The sequence below is a fragment of the Balearica regulorum genome, chromosome 4 (genome assembly GCF_011004875.1).
Source record: "Balearica regulorum gibbericeps isolate bBalReg1 chromosome 4, bBalReg1.pri, whole genome shotgun sequence".
NCBI classification, from domain to species: domain Eukaryota; kingdom Metazoa; phylum Chordata; class Aves; order Gruiformes; family Gruidae; genus Balearica; species Balearica regulorum.
Genome location: NC_046187.1, coordinates 49,603,174 through 49,618,012, shown reverse-complemented (window position 1 = coordinate 49,618,012; position 14,839 = coordinate 49,603,174). Strand labels below are relative to the sequence as shown.

Below are 14,839 nucleotides of genomic sequence, written 5' to 3'. Positions count from 1 at the left end.
TTTTTCCAGCTATGTGAAGGAAAACCTGAACAAAAAAATGAAGTTCAAATAAATCCAAAGATCAAAAATACATATCTTTTGATTACTTTTCCTTTACTATCAGATCTCTTCTGCTGATTTGAATAGGTTACCTAGGAGAAACAATGTATAAAAGTCTGTCTTCAGATCTCTGATAGGAAATCCCCACTGCAGCAATAAATATTGTATCTATGGCAGGCAATTGGCAAGCTACCTTGATCATGATAGTCCCTGGCTGACAATCACACAAAAGTGAGACCAGAAAGTATATCTTAAATGTTTCAGCACTTGGATTTTCCTAACTACTCCTTTTAAGTTCTTTATGAACAACTTGTATGTAGATCAAAACATGCTAATTTCATCATTGCTGGCCAGCATCATAAAAGAATCATATGAAAACATATGGGCACACTCACCAACTTTTTAAGAAACCAAATCTTTCATAGAACTATTGAAGTTTCTTCGTGAGATAAAAGAGTTTTGGTGTTTTGAAACAATAGTACCTCTTTTTTTTAATATGAAAACATGTGAGACTGATATATGTCGTTAATCATCTGTCACCTTTTCATTTAAAACACTTTCAAGGGGCTGACTAAATATGTAAAGGTAGCAAGGGCTAGTACACTGCACAGCTAAGATAGGTTTGGTGTTCGACCCTGAACGCACTGCCTAATTCCCCAAAGCAAGAAGAACAAAATATCAAAAAACATGCGCAATACCTGGTTATGAGATGTATCTTATTTTCGCTCTCTTGCAATGGTCTTTGGAGGAGTGTTGATGAGCTGCAGATGATCTGTTCTCAGAGATGCTCATGGATAGGAAATGCATCCTAAAGACTGGCCTAAAGAATGTGCAAGGAGGTAAGAGCATTGATACAATACAGACTCACCTCATGAAAAATTGTCAGCAGAGCAGATAGAATGGCATAAGGCAAACTCTGCTGATGACTTAGAATTAGATGAATTGAGCTTTTCAAGGTGTATATGCCATGAAGAAAACTTAGAGAAACATCTACATATTCCTTACTGCAGTTGTTTGCTTAGCACCATCATCAGAACGGAGAACACTTTACATATTTAAGATTAGCAGACACATTCCTAGATAAAAGAATTTACCTCCTCGTTGCGGTAAACTTGAGGAGTTAACTAAGGTTATAAGCCACAAAACCACAACCACTACACAAATGCAGGTATCTTGGACCCAATTTTTAGTAATAAACCGAATGCAATGTGGTGCTTGCAATGGTACTTGAATGAAGCCATGAGACATTTCTAATCGCATGAGACAATTTCATACTGCATGTGACTATTTCATACTGCACCCTATAGCGTTCAGCGATCACAAAGCACAGAACTCACCTCAGGAGACTTTATGACTGTGGAATAGATATCCATGGCACCACGGCCTAAAAGAGAAAGTGAGTGACCAGGTACTATGTGACACGATGTTTGAGGTTTAGTGTTCAGCAGTTTCTAGTTTATACATAAAGATAATAGCATAGAATTAAGAGCATTGGCTGACAATTTGGTGACTGTTAAGTACTGGATTCTAGCTCACTGAGGAAAGTTTGGACAAAGCAATCTTCTGACAGCAGAAATCAACTGACAGTTTATTCAAAGAGGGGTAAGACTGTAGCAAGAGTAGGAATTCCTCTGGATTAACTGGGAAAAAAAGCAATAAGAAAAAAACAGGTTTTCAGATCCCTACACTAAACCATAGAGTGTTTTCTGTAAAAAAAAAAGGGGGGGGGGGGGCGAGAAGGGAGAAGCCTCTATCTGTTAAGAACTACTGTTCTGAAAGTTTGACTGGAGAGCCAGCAACACATGTAGAACTATGTTTGTAGAACCATGACAAGGAGTTTCTTGAACAGGAAAATCTACCCTCTGACATTTTAAAAATCAAAATCTGGATTAGAGTAGGCTACAAGCATGCATCCATATCTTCATGTTAAAAGTTACCAAAGGTATAGACCATTTTAATAGGCCCATTCTGCAGCAGGCTGAATTCCTTGACAAATTTACACAGTTATATATGTTATAAGACTTGTTGCATTTGTTTATCTTAATGATTAATTAGAGATATTTTCCCCTTATAGGTGGTGAAATTACGATATCAAGACTTTAATAGATAGTCCCAGGGTTGAATAGCTAGAGGAAAAGGCAGAGCAAAAAGCAGAACACTGTTCTGACTTTTCATGCTATCATTGGACTATGCTGCTTTTTAGGAAGAGTAGATGGCCAAAGTGGTGCTAAGTCTAAGAGCCAAAGACAGAGTCTTTGTCCAGCTGAAAAGAAAAAGAGTTTCTGGCTGGAGTGCAAAACCTGATAACCCACCTGATCAGTCAACTCCCTAGTAAGGAAGACTTACTAATTGTGAAATCATCTCGGAGTTTGCAAAAATTCCTGAGAATATTTCCCTTCCTATCATTTCACCTCCGTCATGTTCACGCCAAGCTCCAGCCAACTGGCTTCCATCCATACCTCTGCTAGAAAAGGAGATTATCTTTTCTGGCTCCAGCAAAATAGGAGACATGGAATTAGCATTATGAGGATACTGATGACTTGGTAGCTAATATTACTTCATGCTCCTACCCAGAAGCTTCAGCACAATAGGGATCAATGGCTAAAAACTCTTAGGTGTAAGCATAGTTGCCTATGAGCACCTTCTGATATCCCAGCCATGTACAGATGGAACCACCCTAAGGTAGATCTACCCACCTTGAGACTCATGTTCATGTCTATGGCACCTTATACTCACCGGAATTAGAGATGGATGGAAGATCTTACATGAATAATAAAGAGACAAACATCTTCCCTGAAACAGTCAACCACTGAGACTGCCAGGAACACAGGAAACACTTGTAACTAATTTGAAAGGCATCTTTCATAAATATATGCCAGTGCAGATATGCATATATAAAAGATGACATTTGGGAGACAAATGTGACTTCACTTGAGGTCTATTCATATATCAAGTCACACTTGTGACTTGAAGATAGCCATGAAAGTAGTTTTATGTGGTTTGTGGTATTTTAAGTGTGAATAAAGCATGATTCAATTTTCCTATAATTAGACAAAATATATAAACCAGGACTTTACCACAGAAAGAATTTTATTAAGCTCACTTTCAAACGACTGCCTTTCTAACGCTCTTACTCCTTTCCCTATGAATTGCCTTTACTAGAGACTTGCTATAATAAGAGAACAATACCAATAGCATTTTGGATATATTTTCAAAATAGAGAGAGCTACTGTCACCACTGCTTTAATTCAGTATTTTCTCTTTTTCCTGAACTTCTAGAATAGTTCTAGTGTCTGATCATGTTGCAGATGAAATAGTTATTCTGGCAAGCTGCCAACCAATTTCTGTTTGAAACTTAATATCTCTCCAACTGGCAATAGAAGTAACTGTTTGACCTCTTGCCTGTTTTTTGGTCGGGTTTTTTTTCGCTTCCTATTTGCGCACAGCTTATTCATAAAGATGTCATGGTTAAGTATGTTCCACCTGAGAAGCTTTTACACCCTTCTGGTTTTCTGCCCATGAATCTCTGTCTGTTGAGATCCCATACAGTATTGTCAAAAGTGCTGTAAAACTTTGTATCAAAAACTTGGTTAAAACTAATGCCATAAACCAGACTTTTCTGATTAACATTTTGATGGTACATAACAACTTCAGAATGTTCTCTTTCTCTCTCTAGCAATATATTATTGCCTTGTACTGAGATGAGCACATGTACATCCAGATGTGCACTGACACCAAGTACACTCACAGCAATGATATCTGCACAACAGCTGAATATACTACTGCAAAGGAAATTGTGTTAAGGGAAATGTCTGATAAAGTGCAGGTTGATGCAGACATCCAGAAAGTGTAGAATTCCATCATCGTGTTCTTCAATGTTGTGAAATGTTTACTTCACTTTTCTGCCTCATAAAAGGAAACGAGCCAGAGAAGAATTGACTTCACGCCCTAATCCTAGTCAGGGCTCTGCAATGAACGCCCAGAATATATGCCTGTCTTATTCTTACTCTCTTCCCCATGCAGTGGAGATGCGGTACTGTCTGATCTCATGCAGACATTATGTTCATATAACATGAATTACTAAAAAACCCGACCAAATAATTGCAGAGAATTTAACAGTAATGAAGTCAATAGTTTTTCAGACATGAAAAGCAAAGGAGCAAATGCAGAGAAGATTTCCAAAAGGCCTCCTCACTGATAACATCTCTCTGCAGTATGGAGCAAGATGAGCAAAACTTAAGCATCTTACCACAGTGTTCTCGGTATTTATGACACAGGCTTGGTCCAGTACATTAAGGCAATAGTGCAGATGCATTTATGGTGTATAAAACTGCCTTACTTCTGTTTGGTTCATTACTGTACAGAAGGCAAACCTAAAAGAGGTTTGTAGTGATATAGCTAGAGCCATGGTAAGGTAATACTAGTATGATTACATAAACTAAACAAAAAAAAATTAAAAAATCACACCCACAGCTCGTAAAACTGCTAGTAAAGATCTATGTTTAGGTAAAGCTTTGCAAAGTTACTAAAAGAAGGTTGGATGGCTATGAAAAATGAATTAACAAAGCACATCAAGAAATTAAAACAGCTGGAAATGAAAGCTATGACGAAAATGCACTTGTTAAGTGACTCTCACACGTCAGAAAGTAAATTCTGCACAACCCTGGAGTGCTACCAGAGTGCAAGGCCATATCAGTGATTTGAACTTTCTGATAGAGTCAGTGAAGCTGACTGTCACATCTGAGCATGAAGGATAACGTCAATAAGCTTATGACAGAAAACATGAAGATATGGACGGGACCAAACTGCTCCATGCAAACACAAATGGCTCAGACCACTGAAAGGACTGTGTGCCTTTTAGACTAGCTGTCCACTTTTTCTGATCATACCAGCCCGTCTAATAAAAAATACCCATTTCCAGAGGCACTTGGGTTCTCCTATATCTTGTAACTATCACAGCTAGAAGACTACCACAGGAGATTGTTCAAAATTCTACCTTCTGCATTCTGAGCAAGAGCACAAAGATTACTAAAAGTAACAATTTCACTTCAAATGTGCTCAGAAGTCAAGGTTATTCCTGAATTTCAGAAAATCTTCTGTACAGCTAGTATATTATTTCTGACACAGCTTGGAAAAGAGAGCAGCAGAAAACAAAATATGTGAAGAAATACAGAACTGGCATGGAGCACTCAGTTTCCAGCCAGCTCTGAGATCAAAGGGCCAAGTTTTGCAGATCCTAGGAGAATCAGCGGGGAACAGAAAGCGGAGCTGCACCTGCTATGCAAACTGTGTAACGACTTTAAATGGTTCTCCTTCCCTGGAAAAAAGGGAAGGCAGAAATAGGATGGCCAGTCATGCAGGGATTTATTTCAAGATTTGGCATTCTCTCTGCCTTCAGAGATTTCCTCTGAACCTTGAACAATGTCACCTCCTTCAGATTACTCTGTTCATGGCATTAGAGCAGCCTACAGCTTTCACGCTGAGAGGGTTATGCAAAAACTTAACGACTGGTAAACTAGATCATTAATTCTACTGGTTAAACAGAACCAACCTCTCCCTCTCTATCCAGTTGGGCTTTCTGAAGTGGGAGTGAAAACCACACAAGAAAAATCAACCAACAGCAGCAGAAGCTATGAGTTTAAAGACAGAAGAAAACAGTTATTTTGAGGAGTTGCTTTTGCATCTGCCATTTTCAAACTAGAAAAAGATTAACTGCATCTGAAGATCAAGGTGCACAGAGTGTAACTGAGAGTAAATAAACACTACAAGCAAAATGAAATGGCAAAACATGGTATCTTTCTTCAATGGCAATATACCAGAACTGCAAAAGGAGTCTGTGACAGCTTTGGAGGCTCTGGAGGTTTTGTACAGTCATTCATCACGACCGTACCTGCTCCATTACATTTTGTTCAAGGATTATTGACATATATCTAAAATGGGAATGGGGCAAGAAAATGTCGAGCATATCTCACTCTTCTTCATCTCTATGTTAGCTAGATATTGGGATCCAAAAGTTTCAGCTCATTATCACTTAAAGCTATGCTCAGCTACTGTTGTGAACTGTTTCCTATCTGTGAAAAAGTAGTAATAACAGGCATGATTAGAGCCCTTCCATCTTCAAAGTACTTTTGAGGTAGTTGGATTAACAATAAACTGCTAATCCAAAGAGTGATAACTTTTTTATTGGTATGATTTAAACACTGAGCGTGCTTGCCAGAAATGCACGGGAATTACATCCTCAGCAGCAGGCACTGGTTTTTTACACAACCTACATTGAATAAATTACTTTTTAATATGCAGAATTTTTTTTTCTATTTAAAGCATATACTTTTGTCTTCAGTTATTGATCTATTACTAATGGGACTCAGTGTCACCCATAAAATCATTATTTTATGGTAAATTGAAGTGCATTACAACATTATTTTACTAAACTGTATTCAGTGTACTGTAGATCTTCCACTGCCTGTTTTTCAGGAAATGTTAATGAAGCCTTTAACCTTATTAAGTTACATATTGCTAGCCACGAAGTGCTGAAACATCTTTTTGCATATCTGCATTTGATTCCTTTTGGCAGAAAGTAAAATGATTTTGTCCGCAGTCCATCAGTAATCTATGCTCATCCACTTCTCATTATAGATTGGGAGAAGTTCTGGTACAGCGATGGCTCTAGCAAGTGTGTTCTGTACTGGAAAATGCTTTGCATTAATATTTTGATTGGATAAAAATGATGATGTGCAGTACTTGAACCATATATGCTTCCACAAAACTGAATTCATGAGTTATCTTGAGGCAGAGCTCAGGGGGAGCATTGGCACCTGGAACATGAGACCACCTTTGGTATGGTACACATATTGCTGCCCTCTCCTGGACTGCCTTTCCTGCACTCCTTTTCCTGGACCGACCTTTCCTGTGGAGGTGGTGGCAATCATCTGACAGCAAGCTTCAGCAGGTTTAGGTCCACATCATATAGGGTGTGTCATTAACCCTTAATATTCTTGCAGAGAGCAGAAACTTCACCATTAGTCAACAGGCAGATGAGTTTGTGCTTCATAACTGACAGTCCTGAATTAAATTAGTGTAAAGTTAATTAGTGTGATCTACTTCTTGTATAGCTGTAACTGGCATAGAGATATAGCTCATCTTTGTCCTGACAGTCTGCACACATAAATTTATGCTGAGATTATTCCCTAAAGCAGGAATTAAGCTAAGAAAGTAGTCCCCTTAGGCTTCTCTGTACTCAGTGGAGAAATGACCTTCATTCACAGAAGCTTTTCATTCAGCAATATCAGAAATTTCTTACTCATACTGTTTCCCCTTAAACATATTGATAGGGAATATAATTAAAATATCTTGCATACTGGTGAGAATCCTACATGAAAATTTTAAGTAATACAGAGAATACTTACTTGTGTGTTAGTAAAGATAGGAGGAACCGTTTGGAAAAAAAAAAAATCAAGCATGTTGTGGTTTGAATCAAGATTTCAAGAGCTAAGACTACTTTTTTCTGTCAAGGTAACTAACTGCAATACACTCTTCACAATTGTTGCAGGTTTGAAACGTTACACAGAGTATGCTAAGAGACTCTCAATTTAAAAATGACAGTAAACCAAATAAAGTGAAATAGTTTTAATTCCCTTTTCAAATGTGCATTTGAATTCAATACAGATCTGTAAGGCACTCTCATAGGTCAAAAAAAAAAAAAATTTAAACACTCTTTCCAAAATAAGGATAGTCACAAGACAATGTATGTGCATAGAATATAACCTTATTTGTAACTGATAAACAATGAAAGACGAATGTTCAGGTTTTGGGTGCATTGCAATGTAATGTCATTTCTGTATCATGACACTACTCAGACTAAATATTGGCACTGTAAATGATTTCTCATTGGGGTTAGGGGCTTGTATTCTCTTCATATACCAGTAAAAAATAAACTCTTCAATAAATAAATATATAAAATAAATATATGCTATCTGGAGATATATAAATAGGTCCATCCTGAAGAAAAGTTCCAGCTCTGACTACAATGCATCAACATCTAATGTCCGTCACTAAAGTGGAGCCACTAAAACTTCATATACAGTTCTCAGGATTTATTACTACTTTACAGTCCATTTCTTTCTACTTCTTCCAGCCGTTGTCTCATCCACATGATGTAGGTAGTTCTTTGCTAATTTATGGACCACAGGTAATCCAGCCAAATTGCCAAGAGTTTGTCATTTTTAAAAAAGTCACACTCGAACTTCCCTCTGGTTACTGGCTACCAAACAGTTCAGCAAGTTTGAAGGAGGCTGGTCCACTCTCAGCCTTAAGGCTTTGTCTCCTAAATCCAAGGTTAGAAAACAGAGGCTTGCCTATCACAAAGTAGCTCCTTCCAATCCAGCATCCTAGACCTCCGCAGGTTCCTCATGCTGGTATTGCCATGAAAGCAGGGGCAACAGCTCCAGTACGGGTTTTTTCCAAAGTTGCCTCCTTCCTCAGCTGTATCCTAACACGTCTTTGTACAGTTCTGGAACTCTTTCAGGATCCACGGGCCGGGGCAAGAAATGTGTGAATTTCTGGTGTCTTTTGGACCTTGCCCCATCTCTGGGCGTACCGTCTTTGTTAAGTGCTACGAAGTATCGCCGCCCTGAATCTCCATGTTTGTACACATTGGACGAGTAAGTGTTGTACCAGTTTTCCTCAAACTGTTCCCTGAAGATGCATTCAGAAGTTAGTTTCTCCTACAGAAAGAAACAGGGAAGAAAAATAAGTCAAGCTGTTGCTAGATATCTGAACACACAAGGGAAAAAAATGATAAAAATAAACAAAAATGTTTTAGGCTTTGTGCAGCCTTACTGTTCATTCAACTGTCAACAAATAAACTCTGTCTCCAGGATGGCGTTACTTATTTATTTATGATTTAACTAAAATTCACCTGACCTACAGGAACTATATTAGATAGCGTTCTGTCTTGGGGTATCTACCATTCTAGAAACGAGATTTGGTGGAGGGACTCAGGTGCAATGTAACAGATCAGGAAGGTATTTCCATATGTTCTGCGTGGTGTGCATCACTCCTCACGTTTTAAACAGGACTAACCACAACCAAAGGAACTGGAGAGACAGAATATTTTCTCTCAAGATGTTTTAAGACTTGAAAGGAGAAGAGTCTAAGACTGATTATCTTGATAGTATTGCAAAAAATCAAAGTTTATATATTTACGGTCATATGTCAAAATTATTCAATAGATACAAATCAACAGTAATGATTATAAGCTAATTTTCATTCTTAAATGCAAATATTCCAGTCGGGATCTCCAGATACTGCGAGTACTCTTGCATCATTTGGATTTTTCAAGTAATAGTGGTATCTAACTGTGACATATGGTATCCTCCTCTTTTTCCCAGTATCTGAACGTGCTTTTATGTTAAAAAGCTGGTACCTAGAAGTACCACCTGCTGATTTGTAAAAGAGAATTAGGCTATACATAATGTCAGTCAGGGTACTATATGGTTGTTTATTTGTTCCATAGCTACCCTTTTAACTTTTTTCCAATTGCAGCCAATGTTTTTGATGATAGAGTATGCACTATGATACATTTGCACTATTGATAAAAAGAAAATCAGATAGCAGGAAATTTAAGTGCTGTTTGAATAGCTAGTTTAATTTAGCTATTTTTGTCATAATTTAAGAGGAATATTTCCTTTCAGTTCTCTTCATCTAGGACAGAGAAACTTTTCCCATCGAATCTTTAGTATCCCACCTGTACCTTAAAACTATATTATACATTTCAACAGGAAAAGATGTTAGTGTTTTGAAAGTTAAGACGAGCTCAGCTAGCTACTTGAGGGGTTTGCGTACTGCTAAGTGAATCAAAACCTCAACATGTTTGAGCTGACATGAAAGTGGTACTTACAGAGCCATAGAGTTCTCCCTTCTCATTCATTCCAAGGTAAAGGCCACTGTCCACGCCTCTAATACTGACCAGTCCCACTGCCACGCTGATGAATTCAAGGATACCTGAAAAAAAAGGATATTGCTTTAATTCATCTTGTAAGCATACAACACATAGCATCCAAAATGCAGTTGAAAACAAGTAGAAAAAGTAAGTATTTTAAGAAATGTGGCCTAGTTTCTCTGAAATTTCAAATACTACGTGGTGATGTATACAACATACAAAGAAAAGCAGTTTGAGAAGCCTCATCTAGGAATAAGGATCCTACACTGTTTAAGAAACCTTTTTTTTTTTTATCTTGAGTACAAAAGGATTTTCTTCAGTGCTGAGGCTAAAGCCTTCAGTACTCTGCAGCTGCGATCTATAATGATTAAGCACTATTCGCTAAACTGCCTATTCAAACATTGGAAGATAAGTTTGAATTACCTGAAAATATACTTTGCTTTCTCTATAGCATGGTCTTAAAAAACCACATCCATTATTAGATCATTTGAATGGAAATCAAAGTACAGATGGGAATTTTATATAACAGAATCTACCCACAGGAAAAAAAAAAAAAAAAAAGTATTTGCCAGGCATCTTATCTAGCATATGGGCCCACACCTTTTGACACAACTTGCTGTCTTCAGTGCAGGCTTTTTATGTGCATTAAATATGCTGCTTATTAGCTAACGTTTGGATTATAGCATTATTTATATTACATTTGCCCAAAAATGTAATATATATTAATAATATAAAGTATCTGGGAGATGAGGCACTATTTGAAGCCTGAATTTGGCAAGGCTATGCCAACATATTTAACCAATTGATATGCACAGATTACAGCACATATAAAACATGAAAGAAAGGGAACGTGTGAACTGGCTTTTTGGAAGTTGTTAACAATGTAAACAAAGCCGCAAAAAGAAGTTGTTCTAGAATCATACCTAAGATTTTGCTGTGCAGCAGCAAAGCCACAAAACATTAAAAAAAAAATCTGAATCTTAGGTAAATGGGTTTAAATAGTGCATTTGATTTTAATTATGACTTTTTGTCTATTTGCTGTATTTCTGATTACTCTTTTTCATTCAGGACCATTTTTCACTGTCAGACAGATGGACTGTCTGGACTATACAATAATTTAAAATGTTTTGAATTTTAATTGAGCTTTGGCAGGTTTCTTATTTATATTACCAAGCAGCAAAGAAAATAAATCCTTTACAAAGAGTAAGCATTAAAAACTCTATTGCATGTAAATCATCCTAGTTTTCCAGTTCCTAAAGCACAAAGTCCCATAAAAAGAGGTGGAGGTATTTTGTCTTTCTGGTATCATTTTCAAAGCCACCCTTTTTCAAAACTATAATAAGCAGGTGATTCAACCCACAAAGCAACCACATCAGACAAACCTGCCGAAAATAGTGGTAGAATAAAGGAAGAACATTTCTAAAAAGCCCAGTAAATGTTTGATCTGGGGCTAATTTTTTTTTCTTTTAAAGCAAAGATTTATTTCATGTTTAGACGCTGTAGGAAATCTTCCTTCTGAGAAGAACTGTCTGTTTGACTACTGCTCTTTTACTTCTGAAAACATCCATGTGTTATAAAAGCAATTAAGAGCCATTCCAGCAGTTTGTTTTGACTATGGGGAGGATGATAGGAAACTCTTTAATCACCTTTTTACGACTGCTCTATCAATACTCACAAAAATTCACATATAGTTGACAACGGCAGGTTTGTTCAGATGTCCAGTTCCTACAACTGCTAGTTAGGATTTACTCTTATATCACAGGAAACATCGATATCTTGGGGTTGTCTTCACCACCTTTTGGTTTACCAACAGAGAAAGTTGACTGGGAAGCATCGTAAGTATTTGAGCAAAGAGGCATTTTAGGCCCCTCTGCTTCAGCTTTCTGTCCTGGAAAACGAAGCAGTCTCATGCAACCTCAGGCTCAGCATGCCCGAGTCCAAGATCCATGTTATTCTCCAAAGACTGAAGAAGCTCCGGTACAGACAGCGGACACAAAGAGACTCCGTCTGACTTTCGACTTTTCCCACCAAACCTGCAGGCGTATGCACGTGCCTCCAGACACCCAGCGCAGGCCGAGAAAGGGCGTACGTGCGCGCCTCTTGGCTCGCCTGGGATGCGCAGCCCTCCCTCAATACGTGCGCGCCTCTTGGCTCGCCTGGGATGCGCAGCCCTCCCTCAACACCTCGCCCTGAAGCCCTGGTGCAGCCCCCGTAGCTGAACGCCGAGGGGTGAAGCCGGTGCCCAGAGGGCATCCACCTGCCCCGTCCGCACCGGCGCTACACCTCCGCCCCCCCCCCCCCCCCCCAAGAGTACAGCTGCTCACGCACAGGTACGCGCACACACGCACATACACGCACAGACAAGCGCGCGCACATACACCCAAACACGCGCGTGGATGTGCACACGCGTGAGAGCGCACACGCACACGCCCGCGGGCAGAGCGCGGCCGGGGGCCGTGTCGCAGCCGCCTACCGAAGAGGCTGTGGTCCTGGCGGGTGCCGCGCACGCTGCCGTCGGGCAGGATCTGCAGGTGGAAGCCGGTGCGGCAGTACAGCTGCCGCCGCCGCAGGATGCCCTGCAAGTGCGCCAGGTCCGCCGCTGCCGCTGCCGCCGCCGCCGCCGCGCCGCCGCCGCGGGCCGCCCGCTCCGCCGGAGGCCGGCGGTCCCCGAGCAGCGCCGGGCGCTCCCCGGCGGGCGGTAGCAGGAAGTGGGCGCCCACCGGCTGCCCCAGGCCGTCCAGGCCGCCCAGGAAGCCCCCCACCTCGGCCAGCGGAGCCATGGGGGCGCGGGGCGAGCGGGCTAGGGCGCGGCGGCGGAGAGCGGCTGCCGGCCTCTCCCGGCGGGCATGTGGGGGTGCGCGGCGGGGCCCCAAGCATGGGGAGCCGGCAGGGCCGAGCCGCGCTGAGCCGAGCCTAGCCGATCCGTGCCGGTGTGAGCCAGGCGGCGGGGTGGTGTTTATACGCCCCGCGTGTGTATATATATATACGGCGGTCCCCCTGACATATGCTAATGAAGCCCTCTGCGGGGAGGCTGCGTTTGAAATTGTAAACCGGCTCCCCCTCTCCTCGCACCTTCCTCTGATCTGAGATGACGGCGGGGAGGGAGCTCCTGGCTCGCCTCCTGCGCCCCGCCGCAGTCACCCACGGGCGCGCACACGCGTGGCGGGGGCGGGGAGGGGGGGGCAGCCCCTGCGCGGAGCGGGGCGGGCAGCGGGCAGCGGGCAGGCGGGAGCGGGGCCCCGGCGGGAGCTGCCGGAGCGTTACGTGGACAGGTGCAAGGAGAGGCAGGAGGGAAGAAGGAGAAAGGGCGTTACCTGAGGGTTAGACCTGCCCAGACACACATGAAAGAAAAAAAGCTAAAGATCTGACAGTTTTACTCCCTGTTTCTAAAACGCTAATAAAATGTACATGCATTACCCTTTCCTTTTATCGCTTCAGCTACAAGGAGGGGAATTTCTAAAGAAATTGGCATCGTCAGGGAGGTGTTTTCCCCTCTGCAAATTCTCCCTTGCATTTAATTTATCATTAACGTGACATGAAACTGATCTATAGGGTTTGGATATCGATACAACATCTTGAAAACAGAAATGGGCAGGCCCCTGGTTTGGGATAAATATTTTCCAAACCTGCAGAGAAAAAGAAAGATTGAAAGATGGCTCATCTAATGCATCTTTTGGGGGGTTTTGCATTGGGCCCATCACCAAAGTCTGCGAGCACCACAGATTAGCAATAATACCTACTGAAAGAGCTCTTTTGTCTTTCTACGGTGTTTTGAATCAATTTAGGACTTTGCTGTCCTGTTCCAGATGACCACAGGCATTTTTTTCATCCCAAAAGTACAGTGGTTCATGCATGCAAATGTATTGGTGGAACACTTTTTTTTTTTTCTTTTCATTATTAGCAATGGTAAAACAATGGTATATTAAAACTCAGAGCTTGACTTTTGCCTTCTTTGCTGCTTTTTCTGTAGTGTCTAAGGAATTTTAAGGCTCAGTCTACATGACCCATCTTAGCATTGAAGATGGCAATGCAGTTCCTTGCCCACGTTAAAACATGGTAGTAGAGTATAAAACGCAAAGATCTTTCATAGTTAATTCTTTCAAAAGTTCGAGAGAATCACTTGGCAGTTTAAGGTTTCATTTAAACAAAAAAGTTGCAGAGAATCATGAAAGATTAGTTCTCCCATCTTGCTCCATGGTCTTTTCAGTCACAGTCTAAATCTGAGAGATCAAATGGATTTGAGTGCTTAGCTTTATTTGCTATGGAGAGTATAGGGCTAATTAATTGGCAGGTGCTTTAAAGCAGGTAATGCTACACCTTTTCATCATTGCAGTCCTAAGTACTGCCCCTGTGTGCACCTGAATTATAAAAAGGCTGCTTTAAAGCAAGTGATTTACTGTGGAGGGATTTAAAACTGAAAAAACTAACGCTAAATACAATGATCAGATAAATCACCTCAGAAGAGAGCACAGGCGGACCTGCTCTGAAGGCAGTTACAGATAGATGTTATATTATTTTACCTTTCAGATAACAGGAGCCTGTCATGTGGTGGGACCCAAAAATCCACCATAATCGAGGTTTCAAAGCACATCTGTGTAAACATTATCACATCAGTGTAAAACATCAACCAATGAGCTTTCTCTTTGAACCAAATCTACTTAATTGCAGTGCTAAATCAAAGAAATAGATCAAAGTTGAATAATCTATATGGCACCTATTTCTCAAGTAGCCTGTACACTGATTACTCAAATATACCTAAAACGTTTGAAACATGCATCAAGTATTTTTATCGACGTGACAGGTCGGTCAGGATCAAACTGTACTTAGTTCATCACAGCTGCTAAGTTGCAGGACATGCGC

At 40.7% G+C, this 14,839-nt stretch overlaps 1 protein-coding gene across 1 annotated transcript; it reads right to left on the bottom strand.

The window, feature by feature from the left end:
- Positions 1–8,516: 8,516 nt before the first annotated feature.
- Positions 8,517–12,983, bottom strand: FGF20 (fibroblast growth factor 20). Its single transcript, XM_075750730.1, is given in 5 exon segments — positions 8,517–8,762; positions 9,938–10,041; positions 12,453–12,906; positions 12,908–12,956; positions 12,958–12,983. Coding segments are annotated over 5 exon segments (879 nt in total).
- Between the last annotated feature and the right edge of the window lie 1,856 nt (positions 12,984–14,839).